Source organism: Marmota marmota, unplaced genomic scaffold (assembly GCF_001458135.2).
Source record: "Marmota marmota marmota unplaced genomic scaffold, marMar, whole genome shotgun sequence".
NCBI classification, from domain to species: Eukaryota; Metazoa; Chordata; class Mammalia; order Rodentia; family Sciuridae; genus Marmota; species Marmota marmota.
Window position 1 is genome coordinate 5,591,464 of NW_026000048.1, and position 21,595 is coordinate 5,613,058.

The 21,595-nt window shown below is 46.4% G+C and overlaps 1 protein-coding gene and 1 long non-coding RNA gene across 2 annotated transcripts in view; one reads left to right on the forward strand and one right to left on the reverse strand.

Annotated features, from left to right (window-relative positions):
- Nucleotides 1–11,291: 11,291 nt before the first annotated feature.
- LOC107150317 (calmodulin-like protein 3) lies at nt 11,292–12,650 on the forward strand. Its single transcript, XM_015495296.2, has one exon. It carries the CDS (start codon nt 11,454–11,456, stop codon nt 11,901–11,903), a length of 450 nt encoding a protein of 149 aa, XP_015350782.1. The 5' UTR covers nt 11,292–11,453; the 3' UTR covers nt 11,904–12,650.
- An 862-nt stretch (nt 12,651–13,512) lies between these two features.
- LOC125619551 overlaps nt 13,513–21,595 on the reverse strand; it is a 64,270-nt gene continuing 56,187 nt past the window's right edge. Inside the window, exon 4 of the long non-coding RNA XR_007351084.1 lies at nt 13,513–20,011. This is a non-coding gene — a long non-coding RNA (uncharacterized LOC125619551). The remainder of the gene's footprint in view (nt 20,012–21,595) is intronic.

The window sequence follows — 21,595 nt, forward strand, 5'->3', positions numbered from 1 at the left end:
ATCTGGTAAAGGTACTTTGTACATAGAAGGTTTTAAATACCTTTTTATGCAATTCTTAGGAACAATTTCATCAAGAACTCTATCATTTGCAATGTCCTTTCAGCATCACCTAAAGCTGTTGGTATTTAAGTTTACCAGTATCTTCTGGAACATTCTATAATAAGCTGACCTCTGATTCTTGCTGACAAGAAGTTCCCTTCTCTTCCCTGGTAATTTAGCCTCTGCTAATTAAAGATCTCTGTATTTGATCTTTGATTCTTTATCCTTATTTTTGGTCTAATGTCTTCATTTTTTTTTAATGTCTGGGAGATAGAAATGTGTGAGGCAGACAGAGCTAAGGGTCCCACCTCCTTGCCCCAGGAATTCACAAATGAAATAGAGAGTGACCAGTGACTCCATCCAAGCCTGAAAGTATACACAGGAAACTCGAGCCAAGTCCCTGAGGCAAAGGCATGTGATCCACATCCTGATTGGACAGGATGGACACCAGGTGCCCTGGTGTGACTGGCCCCACAGACCCACTTCTTTAAATTCTCTATCCTATGGTCTTTAAGGTCACCTAACTCCCCTCTACTCTTACGTCAATCCCTACAGAACAGCCACCCATCACCAACCCTCCTTGGAATCCCTCTGCTTTCTTTATATTACTTTAATAAATCTTGCTTTTTTGCTCTCACCCTTCGTGTCCATGAATCTCATTCTTTGAATTCACAAGACAAAGAACCAACAGACCCTAGTGTCTCACTTGTCTTTTTTAAGAGCTTTCTTTGTTTAAAAAAAAAAAAAACTATCTGAACACCTTTTGGCATCTTGAAAACAGAATAGAGCTTTTCTCCTTCCTTGATCCTCACTTTTATTATAGTTTTAATAGCCTTCCATTCTGGGGGGAGTCTGTCTCCTCCTCCCTACCACCACCCGATCCATACCCTTTTCCCATACATGGGCCCCATTCTATGAAGATCAGATGATCAGAAAGGACAGATGTTTTGCTTTTACATGTTACACATGCTCTTTTCTTCCCCACAAATCCTATGATTTATACTAGACCATTTCCCTTCTTTAAGTACATTCCAAGCTGTTATTACTTACAGTGAAATAAGTTTCTACAACTTGAGCCCTCTAAATGGATTCTAAATATTTGGATTCACAGTCATTGTTTATTTCCTCAAACTGTAATATTTTCTTATTAGATGCATGTGAAAATTCTTTCCTCAAGGTGTACTTTACACATATAGGATCCATAAATTTACAAGTACCTATTTGTTTAATCAATAAAAGGCAGTGGGGCATGGGGAGGGGCTGTCCACATTAAAAGGCCAAACCCAGCCTTTACCTGTGGTACATCTTCCATATCCATCTCAGATGAAGATGGCACTAGGGTCTTCTTTCTGCAAAGAGAAGGCCACTTCTGCCTTTACTGTCAAGTGGGGAGGTCAGAAGCTACTCACAAACCCACTTCACAGACAGCCAAAGCAGGCTGCTTTCTAGAGCTCAAAGTAGAGACCCTTCCAGCAAAAGCATGGAGACTCCACAAATGCTGATCTGTTAGCATATTCATGGAGCTCAAATAGGGGTTCCTCTAGAGGAGGCCTTTCCTGATTCCTCCAGAGCATTAGTCCCCTAACTTCTGTGTACCCATAGTATTCACTCATAGTATGTATAATTAGCTCCTGACCTCCTTGCCAGTGGGAAATTTGTTGAAACCATCTTGATGTCCTCAGTCAGGAAGGAAGGTGGTTCCAGGAGTCCCCAGTATACACCAATCCAATGAAGGATATTTGGTGTGTGGTTGAGCAGGTAAAAGAATGAGTGAAATGCAAAATCCTGACAACATTTTAAGATCTTTGTTGTTGCTGTTTCTCTCAATCCATTCTGCAAAACAGAATCTACGTTCTCTTTTTTTTTTTTTTGGTGGGGGTGGGGACAGGGTAGTTACCAGGGATTGAACTCAGGGGCACTTGACCACTGAGCCACATCCCTAGCCTTATTTTGTACTTTATTTAGAGACAGGATCTCACTGAGTTGCTTAGTGCCTCGCTTTTGCTGAGGCTGGCTTTGAACTTGGGATCCTCCTGCCTCAGCCTCCTGAGCAGCTGGGATTACAGGCCCACTTTCTCTTTTGAAGCACATAGGAGACCTCTCATTTCCAGGGTTTTGCTGCCTTCCGCTCGGTACCTGGACCCATCTTGGAATCTAAAAGCTCCCCATGCACATTGCTTGCTCTCAGCAGCCATTGCTTGCTCCCCTCCGAGAGGCAGTGTATGACCTCTCTTCTTTCCTCATTCAGACCTTGGCCTCCTCCTCCTCTTCCCTCCAGAAGGGTAGGTTGCAGCCCTCTCTCTTCCCCTGACCCTTTTTGGCTTCTTTAACTCTAATTCTTCATCATGTTTTGTTTGTTCCTCATCCATGAAGCTCTCTCTCCATACTTCTGAAGCTCCATCACACGCTATCTTTGGCCAAAGTGCAGAAAGAAAGCTCAGAGCTCAGCGCACCCCAGTTCCCTCTCTTCCCTGAGTGCTGCTGTCCTTGCACTTGACTGTTCTCCTGGGCCACCCACCCCCACACTCCCTGCCCCTTCCACTCCTCAGCAACTGCCACGTTCCAAGGGCATCCCTTCCCTGAATCATCAAGTCTGGCCTCTTGTCAGCACGCCTGGCTCAGCCTTGGGTGGGGCCCCTTTGATCACCTCTATCTTCTTTCAGACAGGAAGTCAGAGCAGTCTGCTCTCTTCATTTTACAATTGCAGAAAAGATGCACAGAAATGCCAAAAGGTTTTCTGTGGGAGTTACAGACTGAATTGTGTCCCCCACAAAATTCACATGCCAGAGCCCTAACCCTCAATGTGATGGCAGTTGGAGTGAGTCCTCTGAGAAGCCAAGAGGATGAGATCTCGAGAGTAAGGCCCTATGGAAGTCATTTTTTACATAAAAATATATCCCTGGTATTTATAAAGTAATAGTTAATATTCCTTGAGTTCAAAAAAAAAATAAAAATAAATATTCCTTGAGTTCTTACTATGCTAGAGGCTCAGCTGCTCTTCTGAGACTTTTTAATGGCTCAATCCATTTTCCCCTCTGACCTGGGTACTATTATTTTGCCCTGATGAGGACTCTGAGCCCCAAGAGTTGCAACTTGCCTCATATGTACATAGTTAGAACAGAGCTGATTGGTTGCAGATGGTGAGAAGGAGTGTTCCCTGCCCCTGACCTTCCTTGCCCCTGAGTACCTCTTGAAGGACTTCTGCAGAATCCCAGGATTCCAAATTATATGGTTGAAAACCACTGGAATAAAAGGGCCAGAGTGGGTGCTGGTAAAATGGGGGACACACCTTGCCAAACAATTGGGCCTCTTTCAAATCCCCCATCCAGGGCTTGAATTCATGCCCTAATGCCCCTGCTCTCTACACACACCACAGGCTTACCAGCAGGCAACACATTCTCACAAGGTTAATCCACACGTGTGCACAGCTTTCATACCCACGTGCACACACGCGAACACACCTCTCCTATTAAATGCGAAGACTTTCATCACAATCATAAACTTCAAAGGCTTGGAACTTGGAACAAAAGCCCTTCCTGCCTTTTAGTGCACTTCATACGCCTCAGGGATGAACATGTTCTCTTGGAGACAATTATTATCTCACCTTTGGTTGTGGGGGCTTAAAGTACAGATGACCCTGTTGAGCCAATTATCAAAGGTAGATGTGGCCCTAGTCCCTCGGTAACATCACCCCATTTAATATTTCAATTTTTTTTTTCAGAATACCAGACATCAAGTTTGATAGGCTGGTGGGGTCAGATCCATGAAGCCCCCCAGGACCAGCCACTTCTCCCTCTTCTGACCTCGCTTTCTCTGTCCTCACTCCCTTCCCTGATGCTGCTCACCCCACCCCAGCACTGGAGTGGGCACTGAGGGAGCTCCGGGTGAACTCCCTGGGAAAACTCCAACCCCAGCATACATCATAAGAAACAGCCCTCTCCCAGGAAATTAAGAAAAAAAGAATAGATTGGTACTTACTTGGCGGTTTTTCTATGAGAGTTCTAGTAATTTGCTTTTGTTTGGTGGTGACCAACTGCTCCTGATTTAATGGGACTTTTTGCTCTCAGGAGTTAAGCACAAACTACTCTCACGCCCCTCATGCTGTGCCGGGCACTGACTGAGGAGCTCGGAGCAGCTCAGCAGCTGACCTCAGCAGACAGCAGCTACAAAGTGGGACCCTGTGGTACAGGGTGGGGCAGCTGCTTTATTTATTTATTTATTTATTTATTCATTTATCTATTTATTTGGTAATGGAGATTAACCAGGGGCCCTTAACCACTGAGCCACATCCCCAGCCCTTTTTTGTATTTTATTTAGAGACACAGTCTTTCCAAGTTGCTTAGGGCCTCTCCAAGTTACTGCAGCTGGCTTTGAACTCACGATCTTTCTGTCCCAAACTCCGAGCTGCTACGATTGCAGGCATGCGCTACCACACCGGGCTACCCCTAAGGTTTCTTGCACTGTCTCACACATGAGCTTCTGGGGACACCTCACATCAAATACTCACCATTATGTCTTCCATCTTGTTGTCTGTACCATTGTTCTTGCAGCTTAGAATGTGCATTGCAAAGATCCCATATCAACAATATAAGCCATCTACCCCTAAAAATTCAGCTATGCCTTGTCTCTTCTAGATTTATAGAGTGGTCATGATGGAAAGTCACTGGTAAAAATTTTTGATGCTGAACTTAGTGAGACCCTTAGCAACTTAGCATGACCCTGCCTCCAAACAAAAAATAAAAAGGACTGGAGATGTAGCTCAGTGGTAAAGTGCCCCAGTACCCAAGTTTTGACAGGCCACAGATAAGAAGTGAGAAGTCAGCCCAAGACAAGAAAAAGCTAAGGAACTTACTTTAGGATGTGTGGTCAAGAGCCAGAGAGGCTGAGAGATTGTTTCTTAATTCTTCCACTTGCATGGTTTCCAGCTAACCCCTCAGCCACCAGAGAACCCACCCAAACGTAGAGAAAGCTTGAGGTCCTGACAAAGTGCCATCAGCCGTGCCCAGAAGGTGCAACCATCTTCCTGGGACCCTCTTCCCACTTTCCATTCTGAATCCCCCATATTGTCTCTCTGCCTTGTCCCTCCACCGGTTGGACAATCCTCCTAACTTTCAAACTCAACTTTGTGTCTGCATCTCTTTCCTTACTAAGGAGAGAAGCCTCACCTCACCCTAATTCCTGCCATCACTTATCACTTCAACTGGGCCTGGCCTCTCCTTAGGGAATCCCTGCCAGAGTCCCTGGGCGAGGACCATAATAACCAGATAGGCAGGCGAAAGTGTCATGTGACTACAGGGTCAGCAGGCAGCAGAGTGCACTCCTCAGAGCAGCACAAATGGAGTGCTGGGGGTGGGGACTTTCTCGCATCCTTGCAGAGAAGTGAAATAGGAGAAGCTGTGAAGACATGTCTACAGATGTGGAGCAACTGTGGCAGCTGCGCCCAGGAACCAACAGAGAGGTCATTTGTCACCATGGAGCCACATGGAAAACTTGAGAACCATAGGGGAAGAAATGACAGACAACACAAAGCAAATAAAATGGGCATTTGGGCAAAAGAACATTTGAGGCACTCCAGGGAGTTTTTTGAACAATAACTTCAAGGAAAGATAAGATTCTGATAATCCTTGTCACACAGCTGGAAGCAAAGTTGCACTTTCATGACAAAGTGGCCCACATATGCTTTATTCATTCAGCAAATAATAATTGGCATCTGCTGGGCAGAGAGCCTCTTGTACCTCCAGAGGGCTTGAGAAGAAGTCAGAATCAGCCTTGCCTTGTGAGAAACTTAGATGGGAAGAAAAAGATAAAAAAAAAAAAAAAAAGCAGACAAATGAGCAACTTAAAGTTAGGAGTGATGAGCTATGAAGGAAATAAAAGAACAAATAAAAAAAATGACAGGTAGAGAAGGAGGTTAGGCTCACATGGAGGGAGACATTTAATTTTTGGCTGATGTGACAAGAAGGACCAGCCACTTGAACGTTGGGAGCCAAATGTCCAGGTAGCTGGAGCAGCTCCTACAAAGATACTAAAGTTGGAATCAGAACGGGAGTGTTCAAGGAGCAGAAAGCAGGCTGGTATCTGGAACATAGTGATGGAGGTTAATGATATTTGACAGCAAAGAAGGAAGGAAAGGATCATGAGAGGTTAAGATGGTCACCCTAGGGAGTTTGGATTTCATTTGAGGTCCAAAGAGATGCCAATATAGGGCTGTGAGCAGGAAATGACATGATGCATTGAATTACAACACAAAAAGGAAACCAGTTGTGAGGCTGTTAACGAGTCCTGCCTCGGGATGATGGTTTGGTACGGTGGGTGCATTGGGACACACTTTCACTGGATATGAAATAGGAATATATATAAAGTACAAAAGGAAGGGAAGAAGTAAGTATGAATCTAGCTAGGATTTAGCTATGAACAGTTGAGTGAATTGTTATTTAAAGGGATAGGAAGATTGGAGGGGAAGCAGATTTGGTGCAGCATGAGGACCAAGAGGTGCTGATGAAATGTGCAGATGGAGATGTTAGCTTGGCAAATGGACGTGAAATGCTTTGGTGAAAGGTGGGCAAAGATAAGCTCTTTCAACAAGTGCATCTTCATACTTTCCTGTGCTGAAAGACTTCTAGGCTGGTCAGTCCCTTTTTCAGACCAAGAGATCAAAGACCAAGTTGGTGATGACCGCAAGAGAACAGGATGGGATGCCCCCTGGGAGTACAGGAAATGGACAATCTAGATTCCAGTCCAAGATGCCAACTTGCTCATTGTCTAGCCATCTATGGAGACAACAGAAATAAGAGTGATTGTTCCAAGTACTCAGTGAATCCATAGCTATTGCATTAGGTGTGAATATGTAAGTTGGAGGGAAAAGATGGACATGTGCATAGGCTGGTAGGTGGCTTTGTCAAGATTACCATGGCAGCTCTCGGTCACTCCTGTTCCACCAGGGTCACAGGAAATAGTATGACATGTGCTCTGTGGATCTTTGGAGGTACAGGTTGTCTCAAGACCCTTTCCGAGAAATTAGGAGTCCAAACTATTTCATAATAACAGCAGTGGTTTGGCTTTTTCCTCTGTGTTGATTTGCACTGAAATCAAAAGCAATGGAGTGTTAACAGCCAGTGCCTTAGCATCAATCAAGGCTTCTTTGCAATGAGTCATTATATTCTGCATGGCCACATTGTCTCATTTAAAAACAAAAAAGCCAGCTTTACTTGAGAATATAGTAGGAGAAGCAGTAAGACTTCATTTACAACATTTCAACTCTCACATGCACATCTTTAATATTTTGCTGAATACTGAAATACAATATTGCCATGAGAAAAATACTACTGTGATTAATTCCAGGGGTGGCCAGGTAAGCTCTTTTCGTAGAAGTTCACTTTGATTGGAAAGAATAGCTGACAGATGAGCCAGAGTTACTCAGGTGTATTTGAAAGACATTTTCTCAAAAATGGATAAAGTAGGTTTCTCGATTCAAGGAAAGTAACAGTATTTGTTGTCAATAAAATTGAGCTTACAAATGAAAATTGGGAAAGTTTTTTAATTGCCATTGTGAACTTGAGACCCTTCAACAGTTGAAAAATTTTTAATGGGATTGGTGGTGATATTAATGAATCTGATTCTTTTATATTATGTGTGTAATGATTCAACATCTGGATGATTGGAAGAACCAGTGAACCAATATTTTCCAAGGGACCAGTGCATCATTGCATTAGAAAACCACACACAGGTAAAATATCCTTTCAAAGTGCAGGAGAACACAATGGAGTTTAATGTAGCGGTATGAAAATTTCATTGATATGGTCTCAGATTCCATGTTGCAAGTAACCTTCAAGAAGCCCTCACTTGGTTGTGAGGGGGAAAGGGAAAAAAAAAACAAGGGAGAGAATTAAATTACAGCAGATGGGATAGAGAGAGAAGATGGGAGAGGAGGGGAGGGGAGGGGGGATAGTAGAGGATAGGAAAGGTAGCAGAATACAACAGTTACTAATATGGCATTATGTAAAAATGTGGATGTGTAACCGAAGTGATTCTGCAATCTGTATACAGGGTAAAAATGGGAGTTCATAACCCACTTGAATCTAAAGTATGAAATATGATATGTCAAGAGCTATGTAAAGTTTTGAACAACCAATAAAAAAAAAAGAAGCCCTCACTTGTCAAATTTTGATGTGGCATCAACGAAGAATGTCTACTTTTTTGAAAAAAGGACCTTTAAACTCCCTTTTCTCTCAACTGCACATCTGTGTGATGTATATAATCATATACTTCAAAACAAAAATTTGACAAGATTAGGTACAGACATTCATAAGTCTCTATAAAGCCAGACGTCAAAGAGATTTGCAAAACTACTTTTTAGAATGCCACTCCCCTATTCTTCATCTTGGAAATTACAATTTATTTTTTTCCACAAAAATGCTATTCATGTGAACAACTCATAGATTTTAATCTCCATCTTTAGAGTTATAAATATATAATGCATTTAAGTATTTAAACATTTCTCAGTTTTAATTTCAAATGTAGTAAATATTGATACATAGACCCCACACAGACACAAATTCTTTGGAGCCCTCAATAACTTTTAAATATTTAAATGGGTCCTCAGACCTAAAATATATATATATATTCTGCAGGGAAGGAAATGAGTGTATTGGGTGAGAGGCTGCAGAGAGGGAATGAAGCTGTGACATAGGAAACGTTCCCTTTGCCACAGTTTCCCAACTTGGGAGTTGCAACCATTTGGACGGTCCCAAGGTAGCCCTTTGTGAGTCATGTGCACTAAGGGGCTCTGTTTGACATCCTTTATTCAGTTCTTTTTCAGTGTGCCTTTTTGAAAAACACATTTAAGAAAGGCTTGATGTTTTTGGCAACAAAACCATGACCCAGAAACCAGTGGCATTTGTTGGCCTCTCAGCATAGTGGCAGGGGAAGCAAGAAGGAGTGATGAGCATCACCCTGTCCTCGTCCATCACGGGACTCTCTCAGCCATGGGTTTTCCAGTGATGCCTTGCTTCTCCAGGAGACTGCTGGCCACATGCCAAGTGGTGCCACCTTGCCACCTCCTGCTGCCTTTTTATTATTTTATAGGTTAGTCTCCCCTATTATTGGATAGTTGAGTGATTTAGATTGGAGATATTTAAATATTTTTAAAGAGCATTCAGAATCTAAATTCTAATGCCTGGGCTTCAGGAGGGTTGTATGGGCCTGGCTAAACGTTTGACTGGGTGACGGCAGGCAAGACATGAGCACAGCCTTTGCCTGAGACTCCCACCACAAAAGAAAGGTAGAGCTCCCAGAGTGTTTGATGGGTGATGGCACTACCAGAAACAAAGCCCTGTCAAGAGCCACATCTGTGTAGAGAGTATGGCTTTCAGCTAACAAACAAAAATGGCACATAATTATTATCTCCAAGTCAACTGTTTGTGGTTTTGGTTTTGGTGTTTGTTTGTTTGTTTTTAACTTTCAGCCCCTTTCTTATCAATATGGCAGAGAAATGAAACCTCAGGAATTCCTGGCCAGCACCCCATCCCCATCCCACCAAACATTTTATAGTGGGGAAGGAGAGGACTATTCAGTCTGGTCAGCCGTCCACAGGAGTGGCTTCTGAGATACCCTTCATTTTCTCATTTCTTCCCATGATGGCCGCATCCTGGGTCATGCTGCCCTGAGGTCCTGCATGCCTCTCTTCTCAAGGAAAAGCTTCCATGGGGTGAGGAAATTCTTTAACCTCCCTGTTTCTCCCAGGACAGATCCTCCTTCCTCCTCCTGCCCCAACCCTTAGGGCCTGGGCTTTGTGGGAAGCTTCAGGTAGGCAGGAAATGACCTTGGAGGTAACTTCTACTTCCTCCCCACCACAAACTGCTCCAGTCAAGGAAGAACAGAGTTGAATAAAGGAAGAATTGAATAAAGGAAGAATTAGTATCATAAATACTTGAATGCAGAAGGGGTGTCAATTCAGAGAGGAAAAAATTAAAATCCGAGCTATCATCCTGCCATATTCCTTCCTCAGTAGATCTAGGTTCTCATAAATACGATTTCTTTCCCACACAGACCCCAGTCCCCATGTCTACACATCTAGCCCCGGAATAAAGAAAGGGCCAGCTCTATGCTTCCCTCCCTGTTGGGATTTCCTGGATTCCCTTCTCCAGAGGCCCTAGAGATGGCAGCCAAGTCCGTGTGCCTGGTGAACACCCTTCTTGGTCTGTCTGCTCTTAGAGATGCCTGTCTGTCTCTGGCTCCACCAGGACTCAGACAAGCTCTTACTGAAAGCCTCCTCAGGTGTCCATAAATTAAGAATATAGTCCTGAAAGGTCTCCCTGCTCTATCCTCCTGCCCCACCTCATTAGACTGTAACCACACTGTCCATCTTTCTATCTTTTGTCCACACCATGCCCTCCTCTGCTCCAGGGTCACCCTCATGTGCCTTTCTGCAGAGGGGCTATCCTTAACCACAAGGAGGGAGGGGACTCCTGGTGTCTTCTCCATTATCACCTTTCATTGCCTTCATAGCATTAATCAAAACTCTCTACTGACCTAGCTTGGGTTCCTCTGTCCCTTTGCTTGCTAACTCTCTGTTTCTCAGAACATGGACATCATGAAGGCCAGGCGTGGCTTGCCCTGTTCACACCGTATTTTCAGTTTCCAGAATAGCATGTACGCATAGTAGAAACTCAATATATACCTGTGAATGAATGAGTGAATGGGTTGGAGGAAATCCTTCTCCAATCCTGTCTATTCCAAAGACAAGAAAATACTGCTTTTACACAAAGAAAAAGGCTTTATCCTCTGACAACCCTTCGAGATCTCCAAGGCTCTGGAAACCAAAGACAAGGAAAGGAAGTCCTTATCAGTAATGACAAGTCTGCTTTTCATCCTGTAAAAACCTTCACCTGAAGGGGAAAGGGGTGATGGCTGTTGATTTTATTGTGTGAAATGCAGAAGATGGGGTGACAGGTGGACGGCTGGGAAAACAAAGGGAAAGAGGAAAATGTACAAAGGCGAAAGTCAGACTAACTTCTCTGCAGGTTGTCCCCCACACCTGGATGGGAGGCATTCTGACTGGTGACTCCTGTGGGCCCTGCTGATGTCAGGGTGGAAAACTGCCTGCCTTTCACACAGGGCTTGGCGTCAGCTCAATTAGCAGGCCAGCCTGATTGCTGCTCCTGGCCTCCTGTCTAAACAGGACCCGGCCTTCAGGCAACCGCAGGGGCGGGGGTGTCTGTGAATGGCAGCCTAATCCCGCCAGGCCAAGGATGGGGGAGGACCATACTGCTTCTTAAGCTCCAGCAATTCAAGCTGAGGCTAGAAAGCCAGACAGGCAGCTGCCCCTCGGGATCTCCACCTGTCCTTCCAGGCTGGGAAGAAGAGCCCAGCCTGCCGCCCGAGCTCAGGAGCCCAGCCACCCCTGCCCTGCCAGCATGGCCAACCAGCTGACCGAGGAGCAAATTGCCGAGTTCAAGGAAGCCTTCTCTCTGTTTGACAAGGACGGGGATGGCTGCATTACCACCCAGGAACTGGGCACCGTCATGCGGTCCCTGGGCCAGAACCCCACAGAGGCTGAGCTCCAGGGCATGGTGAACGAGATCGACCGGGATGGAAATGGCACGGTGGACTTCCCCGAGTTCCTGGGCATGATGGCCAGGAAGATGAAAGACACGGACAGTGAGGAGGAGATCCGGGAGGCCTTCCGCGTGTTCGACAAGGACGGCAATGGCTATGTCAGCGCAGCCGAGCTGAGGCACGTGATGACCAGACTGGGGGAGAAGCTGAGCGATGAGGAGGTGGAGGAGATGATTCGGGCAGCAGACACGGACGGAGATGGGCAAGTGAACTACGAGGAGTTTGTGCGCATGCTGGTGTCCAAGTGAGGGGCTCCTGGGCTGCCCACCTGGCTGGGCAGAGGCCACCTCTTACTGCAGCAAGAACCTCACTCAGGCCTTAAGCTTGAGTCCCCAGCTTAAGCTCCGTCCCCAGCTTCCTCTGGGCAATGCTGCTTTGGGGAAAAGTAGATTCCATCGACCTTTCTGCACCTCCTTTTCTGCCAACTGCTCACCTGCTCGCACAGCAGGATGCAGAACACCCTCAAGCCAAGCAAAGCATAAAATGCTGCCGCCACTCAGGAGCAGAAGCAGAAAAACCTGCCTCTGCACCAAAGTGAACCAAAGGACCAGTAAATGTTTCCTGACTCTGCCATCTGCCAGGATGGGCCTGGTGACATCTTAGAGCTACCTGTTAGGGCAGGATCCCTAACAGGTGTCCAACACGGGGACCGGGGGGATTATAGCCCTCAGTCCATGCCAGAATTCCTGGAACATCTTGGACAGAAGACTTCATCTGCTGTTGGACTGGGGAGACGTCTTGGCCATGGATTGAAGAGTGGTGATGGGGACTTGGATGACTGAGGCCCAGCCTTCTGAAAAACATCACTGCCCTTCCACAAAAACGGCACTTGCTTGTTCCATTCTGTCTTCGCCAAACTTCTGTGATTCGTCTTTTGAAGCTGGGAGTAAAACTGGGGTCAGTTGTCACATGCTTACAATTCACCTGGAAAGAGGGAAATTTGACTGAAAGGGAGAGGGAAGCTGCAGGCAAATAAATACGATGTCATGTTCCTATTTGGTTTCCTTTTTTCTTCCAGTTGAAATGATCCTTGGTAAGTCCAGGACATAAGCCATAAAATTTGTGCTTTTTTGGAAATGCAATGAATTCCTGTACTGACAGGTATAGTAAAAAGAGAGAAGCCTAGATATGGTGTATCTTGAATATTTACTCCCCCCACCCACCGCCAAAATGGGGATTGAATCCAGGGGCACTCCACCACTGAGCTATATCCTCAGTTCTTTTAATTTTGGGACAGGGTCTCACTAAGTTGCCCAGGCTGGCTTTGAACTTGTGATCCTCCTGCCCTGGCCTCCAGAGTCATTGGGGTTGCAGGTATGTGATCTTTTGAAAAATACTCACTTTCAATAGAGTGGATAAGTTGGTAGAAATGAGCAGTTAGAAACTCAGGTAGAGCTCCTAGAAGCCTGATGGATCACAGCAGGAAGGAGCTTCTCCTGCCGTCACTGTGGCTGTGGGAAAGCACCCATGGTTAGAAGGCGGCAAGGGATAGGGTAGGGGTGCTAACTGAGACAGGTCTCCAACACACATGGTGGGAAAGCTCTCAAAGAGGTCCATCCTGTCCACACCAGCCCCGCCCAGAAATAGGATCAGATCATCCAGAGATGTCACTTTAGTTCCAAAGGGAGTGGACACTTAACTGGGATCATAAGAAATGATCAATTTTGGATAAGTCCTTTCTCTCCCAAACCTCCCACCTCTCCCCAACTTCACCCCTTCTTCCTTTGTTCAAAATCAAAGAACCTGAATTCTGGCACTGAACAGCCTGAAATTCCAATGCTGGCCTTGCTATCAAAATGTGTGGCTGTGTCCCCCCACCCCCATGATGACAGGCCCCTCATGCAGTCCTTCCTGAACGTGAGGATTTGGTCTGCATAGTAACCCACAACCAGAGAGCAGCTGCTTCTCTTACAAATGAGGAAGCTGAGACATAAGGAACTAAAAATCAGTGCCATGTCCCACAGCTGGTGAGTAAATGTCACAGGGAGCTGGGATTTGAATGCAAACCTGTGCCCTGACCACTGTGCTACCCAGCCACTCATGCCTTGGCCTGGGCCTCCACTGTGATGATTGCAAGAATACTTCTCTCTAGCATTTGTGAAGATGAGGATTGGTATTCTTGACATGCAGTAGGTGGTTAATAAATGACAATTACTACCACCATTAATGCTAAGGCCCCTTCCCATATTGGCACTCTCTGAGGCTTATAGTGTTCTTCCAGAGAAATGCAGGATCAGACTCTCTCATGACACTTTGGGGCTTGGTTTCTGAGGATTCACTGGATAGTAGGTTCTCCGGTGAAAACCAGCCCTGGTACAGGTGATTGTAAATCCTCCTGCCAGGGGAACAGAACTTTTAGGCGTGGCCAGCACACTAACCTTTCTGACACCTTCAAGAGTCAGGGCTGGTTGTAGATCTTCTGTAAGAGAGGTAGTAGAGAGCCCAGAGGTCACTGGGTAGTGGCTCCCTTGGGGGTGGGACAGCAGAAGAGCCAAGGGAAGGTTTGAATCTGAACTACAGAGCCATCTGCTAAAAGGAACAGGACATCCCCTCTAGGAGCAAGCACAACTCACATCTCAGCATCTTCATCTCCTAAATTCCTACAGTAACTACAGAAACAGAGGTCTCCCATGGTCTCTCTAGCCCCTGTAGAGGACCTGGCTGGAGGTGTGGCTTGAATCCCCTTCTTTCAAGATATAGCTTAAAGAAGCCCTTCCAAGCTTCAGGACCCACTCACTGCCAAAGCTTTGGCTAGAAGGGGATGAGGATATAAAATATAAAGGTGTTTTGTTGTTGTTTCTTTTTCTTTTTTTTTTTTGGTCTCCCTCCCAACCTCCCTGCAATTTAACTGACATCTGTCTTCTTTTCATGTTTTCATGATCTCATGCACCACCTGAGACCATGCATGCACACGTTTTGCACGACTCATGATCCTTCCACATGTCTGGGCAGGAGCTAGCAGATGAAATGGAGGGGCCCCGGGGCCTCCACTTGCCCTCAGCTGAGCTAACAGCCCCTGATCCTCCCTGCAGTGGGTCCCTCGGAAGCAGAGTGGTAATAAACGGGCTCACTTCTTTCTTCCATGGAAACTCTGGAGAAGAAAGGCCAAAGCTGGGCCCACTGCAAAGTTGAATGTGGCCCTCCTTCCCTTGGTGTTCATTCTTACATGATTTTAAAACATGGAAGCAGGGCGGCCATCTAGTCATGGTGAGTTCCTCCTGTTCAGGCACATGGCTGGACCCCTCTCTGTACCTGCTGGGATCAGGACAGGAATGCCAGGCCAAGAGGGAAACACAATTGGACTGCTATTTTTTTTTTCCTGGTGCTGGGGATGGAAGCCAGGGCCTGCCAGGCAAGCCTTCTACCACCGAGCGGTACCCCCAATGCCTGGGCTGCTGCTTTTTAATTCTTTCCCCTACCCACCATGAGAAAGGTGATGTCCTAAGGGTCCCTTGCACAGGCCAGTGGGTCCAAAATCCACAGTGTATGTGTGATCTTTTCATGGGGCTGGCAGTGCCAACTCCCTAGCTGGGTGTCAGTCATTCTGACTGAGTTTCCCCCCAGGGCAATGTGTCCCATCACACAACAGCCTCTAGATCCAGGGCCACCTGGGGCACATGTGCCTATCCTCAGCACCTCATGCCCTGACACACGCACACACACACTTTATCTTCTTTTTCTTTCTTCCTCACCCTGGCCTGACCTCCAAAAAATCTGACCTGTCCTCAGATGCCAAGACAGATGTTTTTATTTGTAAAATGGGATCACCATGACTGGGGGTGTTTTCTTGCCTGTTGAGTAAGGGCAGGGGAGTTGCCGGGGGCTGGAGCAGTGGGAAGACAATAAATAGTCACCGATATGCAGGATGCAAGAGAGGAATGCAGCCCTGTGTTTTTCTGGGACTCCAACTTAGTTCCCTAACATTTCCCTTTGCTTTCAGTCATTGAATAATTGAATTTAAACAACCTCCCTCCTTCCCCCAAAAAAAGTGCCATCTAACTGCAGCTCTGAAGGGCATTCCATGCATCCTTGGAGGAAGGAATTTATAAATATTACCTCCAGTTTCATGGGGCTCCCTCATAAATCAGGATTCAGGGCTCCTGCCCTCCCAAACTATATAAAGCATGCTTCTGACTCCCACGTTTCCACTTTTAAATCAACCTCAGCCCATCCCCGGAGGCTCCTGTTTTTCCTTACAGATTCCAGGGGCCTGTTCAAAGGCTCCCAGAGCCAGTCAGCTAAAAAATGATCCAAGGTTCCCACTGGAGAAATGTAACATCAAAACTCACATGTGGGCTAAGACTGCAAATGAAGTAGTAGGGAATTTGTGCTGTTTCTCCAAAAGGAAGGAAGGAAGGAAGGAAGGAAGTCTCTGAGAAAGGTCTGGGCCCAACCCACATACCAACCTCCCTATCACCTTCATTCTGGTGGCTGTTTCTATAGCAACAGGTCCTTAGATTAGGAGTCTGGCCTGAGCAAGGGAAGACAAGGGAGCTGGGCCTGGAGTCACCATGAAGAAGTCCCCTGAGATCCTCTCACCATTTACAAGGCTGAGTGCTGGGTGCTAGGTGCTAGGTGAGATGGAACACCTTCCTCAAAGTTCAGGGAAGGTTGAGATAGACCTGGGAATGAGGGTCTCCATAGCCAGAGGATAACAATCAGTGTTTCCTAAACATCCTCTCCAAGTCCTTCCCCTCTTTTGTGCACTCACAACTACCCAGGAAGGGAAAGAATCAGGGTACTTGCTACACAGGGAGGAATTCCTGAAGGCTAGCCATAGGTGGGTCCAGATCATTCTGCATGGTGCCGAAGACTGCCCTGCACACCTGGAGGGAGCTTGACTCCAAGGACCAGTCCCAGGAGACCAACCGCAGGCAGCCCCACAGCCCATGAGTGAAGCTCACCTCCCATAGTCACCAGCTGGTCTCATCTACAGCCCACTGTGACCTTAAGACTCTGGTCTAAAGGTCTCCCACAAGAGAAGCTGAACCCTCACTGGGGTACACTAACATGGAGTGCTTACTACAAGTTGCATTTGCTCATTTAATACTCAAAACAAGTTCACCTGGCAGCTACCTTTATTAACTCACATTAGAGACAAGTACACCTGGCAGCTACTTTTATTAACTCACATTAGAGAAGAGAAGATTAAGAATTCAGGATTTTAAATAAACCTCCCAAACTCATACATCTAATAGAGTTCCACCCTGCATCTGACCGGCTCCAAAACTCACATCCCTCCCACTGTACCAAAGCAAAGCTCTCAGAGCAAGTAGCCCGAGACTGAGAGTGGCCCATCTAACAGAGGTGGTGAGGGCTGGAAGCCAGGCCTCAACTGAGCCCTGCACAGGGAAGGCCTGGAAGTGGGGAGCAGCTGCCAGAAAGAATGTCTGGGCACACAGGACCTAGAGTAAAGAAGAAACCCAGGAGCCATGAGGACCACTGTTTCAGGGTTCAGGGTGATGGCAGAGCTGGTATTGTCAAGCTGCCCCTCCCTGCAGAGGACAGCTCGTCTCACCGGCCCCCTTGCCCTGGCACAGGAGGTTGGTGCAGATCCCGCAGAACTGGAGAGAACCCTGCAGTGGCCCACATCTTTGTGACAGTAGATCCCAATCTACTCACAGTCCCATGCTGTGGGTCTGTCTGGACAAAGCAGGGTGAAGCCCTTGTCAGTCATTGTTGCCGAGCAGCTGGGATCTGTCTGGGCTTCTCAGTCTCTATAGCAGGACTCTGCCTCTCACCCAAACTTAGACCAGGGGGCCCACATCATGGGCCATTAGAAAGAAATACATCCCCTATCATGGATGAATAATGTCTCCTCAAAGTTCACACTTTGGAATCCTAATTACCAATAGCACAGAATATGATAATAATTGGAGATGATGGTCTTTACAGACATAGTCAAGTTTAAATTAGGTAATTAGAATTCTCCCTAATCCAAAATGACTAGTGTCCTTACAAGATGAGGAAATTTTGGACAAACACACATACAGGAAGACAATGTAAAAATTTGAGAAGATAGCCACCTATAAACCAAGGAGAAGGGCCCGGGACAGAGTCTCCCTCTCAGCCCTCAGAAGGAAACAACCTCCTCCAACACCTTGATCTTGGACTTCCAGACTCTAATCCTATAAAACAACACACTTCTATGTTTTTAAGACTCCACGTCTGTGGCACTTTGTTAGGACAACTACAGCAAGCTAATTGCTTCCACTCCAAGGGGAGTTTCAAGGTAGTCATAGCCTGTCTCCTTACTCTGAGGCCCAGGAGGGTAGCTAGGAACTTGTTCCAGAACTGTCCCTTCTCCTAGTCCAGTTCTGATTACAGGAAATCATGCCCTCTAGAGCCAAGTGCAAACAGAAGGAGGAGGGAATGAATCCCTGCTACACAGGGAAGACCTTGTGGCAGTTCTGATGCGACTTCCCAGACTCTGGACTTGCAGTTGGTATTCAAAGCCTGGTCCTGCAGAGGACCAGCTTAGTGCCCATGAGAACACTTGCCCTCTCCCACGCTCAGCACTTCTGAGGAAGCGAAGAGTCATTTGAGTCTGCATAGCAGGGCACAGTGGCACCATGCTTGGCAGCTTGGGCTGTCTTCTTTCTTCCTTATGCAGAATGACAACTCGACATTATTAATACAGAGCCTGAGGGTGGATGAAAATCAGGTCAGGATAAAAATTTAGGCTTGTAGAATCTTGGATTTGAGCAACATTGTAAAAATAAGTAGACTTGTAGAATCTTGCATTTGAACAGCTTTGGAAAATGTCACTGACCCAATTTCCCCCAGGATGCAAGGCCTAACAGCAGCAATATCCTTGAGAGATGGCTAATCTACATTTCTTTCAATGTGACCATTGTAAGGAGTTCAAAACTAATTGTAAAAAGGTTGGATACTTCTAATCCTTGGAAAATGTTTCCTTGGATGGATCTGAAGGGTGCCTCCATAGGACATCACACATTGGCCTTTTTCTTCTTCTTTCTACATTCTAGATGGAATCCAGAATGCTGGAAAAGAAAAGCAGCCCCTCTCCCCGTGTTAGTGCCTCAGGAGTTTGCCAATTCCATTGAGGCTCACACTGCTTTCTCTCCTCTCCAGGCTAAGCAGTGTTCATGCCCTCAAGAGTTTCTCAGATGACACGTGCTCGGTCCCTCACCACCCTAGCAGCTCAGCTCTTGACATGTGTCAGCTTTACAAAATCTATTTTGCTGATGGGTCCCAGACCCCAAGCACCGTGTGACCAACCTTGAAGGCAAAGGGACCTCACCTCTCTGTTGTGAATACAGCACTTGTGAGAATAAAGCTGGTGGACAAATATTATTGAATACTGTGTGTGCACACGTGTGCTAGACTTTAGGGGACACGAAGGTGAATAAGACTCACAAGTGTAAGAGGAAGATCGTAGACAATAATTATAAGGCACTGCAAGAAGAATGGAAAATGCCCTGAAGCAGAGGAGGACACTCTGTCATCAGTTTAGCGGGTGAAGGGGGGCAGAGTGGGTACCTAGAAAGACTTTCCATAGAGGTACCCCTCCAGTCATGTCTTGAAAGCACCCAGGCAGATGATGGGGAGGGGTGACACAGGCAAAAACAAGAGTATGTGAAAATTCCCAGAGGCACGAAGAAGCAAAATGTCCTTTGGTTCCTGTTTGGGTGGCCACCTCCCACACATCCCTAGGGATCCAATTCCAAGACTGAATGTTTTAGAAAACCTCTCAGGCTTTCCAATCCCCCCTGCCCTCACCCCCAGGTTGGAGACCTTCTCCCTGTCCCCATAACCCTCTGAGGCTGCATTTTTGTAACCCCAAGCACTCACCTCATTACCTTACCAGGATATCTCCTCTGCCATCTTCCTCCCCGCAAGCCATGAACTCCCGGAGCTAGTCACCTTCATGACAGAACGCACAGCATAGACCTGGCTTTGAGTCCCTGTTCAAAACAGGCCTGATGGGATGAGTGGAGCAGCCTAGCGCGTTCTGGCTAGAGGTGTTAGAGATGACAACGGAAAGGTGGGCACGCATGAGGTGATGAAGAGCTTCACAGACATTCTGAGGGCTCTGGGCTCCATACTGGCAAAGGAGAGTCATGGGCGACTGTCACATCAGGGGGTTGATTTGGGGGGAAAGAGAAAACATGCTGGCAGCCATTGGAAGAGAAGGTTAGAGACAGAAACTAGTTAGGAGACCTGGATGACAGATAATACAAGAAGAGGCACAGGGCTTAGGATGACGGGGGTTGAACAATGGCAGAAAGAGGGAAATGGATTAAAAATACCAAGAGCTAGAATTTGGCAGGGAATCTGGGGAGGGAGAAAGCCAGAAGGATTTGGGCAGATGGCAAAATGGCCTCCTCCGTCTCTGAAAGCAAGATTGAGAAACAGAAGTTTATAATTTAGTTTGATGGTTAGAGGGCATAGGACCAGATGAGAAATCTGATTTTTAGTCTCATTGGTTTTAGGTAATAGGACTTGTAAACAGTCAGAAGTCTGAAGTTGAAGCTGGGCTGGGTTGAAGATCTGGGGAGCCATGGGAATGGACGACCCCCGGAGAGCACAGAGCGAGTTCCTCTACTGCTCACCCAGCTTCACAAGCCTCATCTCTGAAGACCTCAAGCTGCCTTTAGGCTCTGCTGTCACTCTCTTGGAATTCTTGATTTTTGAATCAGGGGCCTTGTATTTTCTTTTCAGACACAACCATCCCGCTGACCGTCATAGTCACAGGGCAGGACCTGTCCCAGGGGACACTCAGTTCCACAGACTGACTGTCTCCTTTAGAGCCTTCATCCTCACGCCAGATCTTTGCAGATGGGTGGGCTGGAGTTTGTTTCCACCCAGCCTGTTGATACAACTTTGGCCTTTTCCTTTGTTCGATTTGTTTGATTTATTTTCCCCCCAGAATTCACCACTGATATCGTCGGATTGCACCCTGAATGAGTGGATGACCACTCAGAGAGAACCCAGAGACCAAATGACACTTCACATCCCACCACCTGCAGCACTGGTCGGCCAGGCTGGGCTCAGCGGTACCTGGTTCCCCCTCACTCTGCCGGTTCTCCATGTTCACAGCAGGCTCAATGTCCCAGAATATTCCCTGAACTCTTCCAGCTGTGACGAGAGACCTAGCTGGGAAACAGGTCCTAACAACCCAGGCTGTACGCTCAGCCTGGTGGAGACCCTGAATTCTCTCCCCTGCAGCCCCGACTTCCATTCCTATCACCTTCACCAAAGGGTGGATCAGGCAGAAGCTCCTTGAAGGATAGTGACTCTGTTGCTTGGAAAAGAAAATACCTCAAGGTGATTAGATCACTGTCTTTCATTTCAGAAGGGAAGATTAGGGGGAAAAAACGATAGAGTTGTTCTTCTCCAGTAAAACCTAAATGGTCTTAAACAGCAACAACAACAACAAAAACATCTTCAGTTAAAGTTGAGACTAGATATGAGAAAGGATTTCACAATAGCACAGATTTGGAGATGTCTACAGGAAAAAAACAAACTGGAGAACATTTAACCTGCACAAGAGTTATGCCAGGATAAACAAAAAGTACCTTTGCATTTCCTAAAGTCCTCACACAGCCCTCTGCATAGGAAGTTCTCCATATGGAGGCTAATGCTGAGCAAGCAAATGCTTGAACTTATGCATAGAGGCTCCTTTAGAATATTCCAAAAGACACCAGCTGCATTTCCAAGAACTAGGCTATCCAAATAAGAACCCTGGTTCAAACTCCCCTATCTAATTTTAAAAGGAAATTTTCAGTCCATGTATCTGGAATCTTAGTGGCTTTATGCAAAACCCAGTTCTGCACAGTCACAACTTTGAAAATAAGATGGTGTTCCCAGAGGAGACCCAGGGCATAGAGTAAGAGTCTATTTGTAATCCAAAACCTGTGAGGAAACTTTAGTTCTGTGGCCAAATAGAGGTCTCCACTGGAAAGAGAACAAAAAC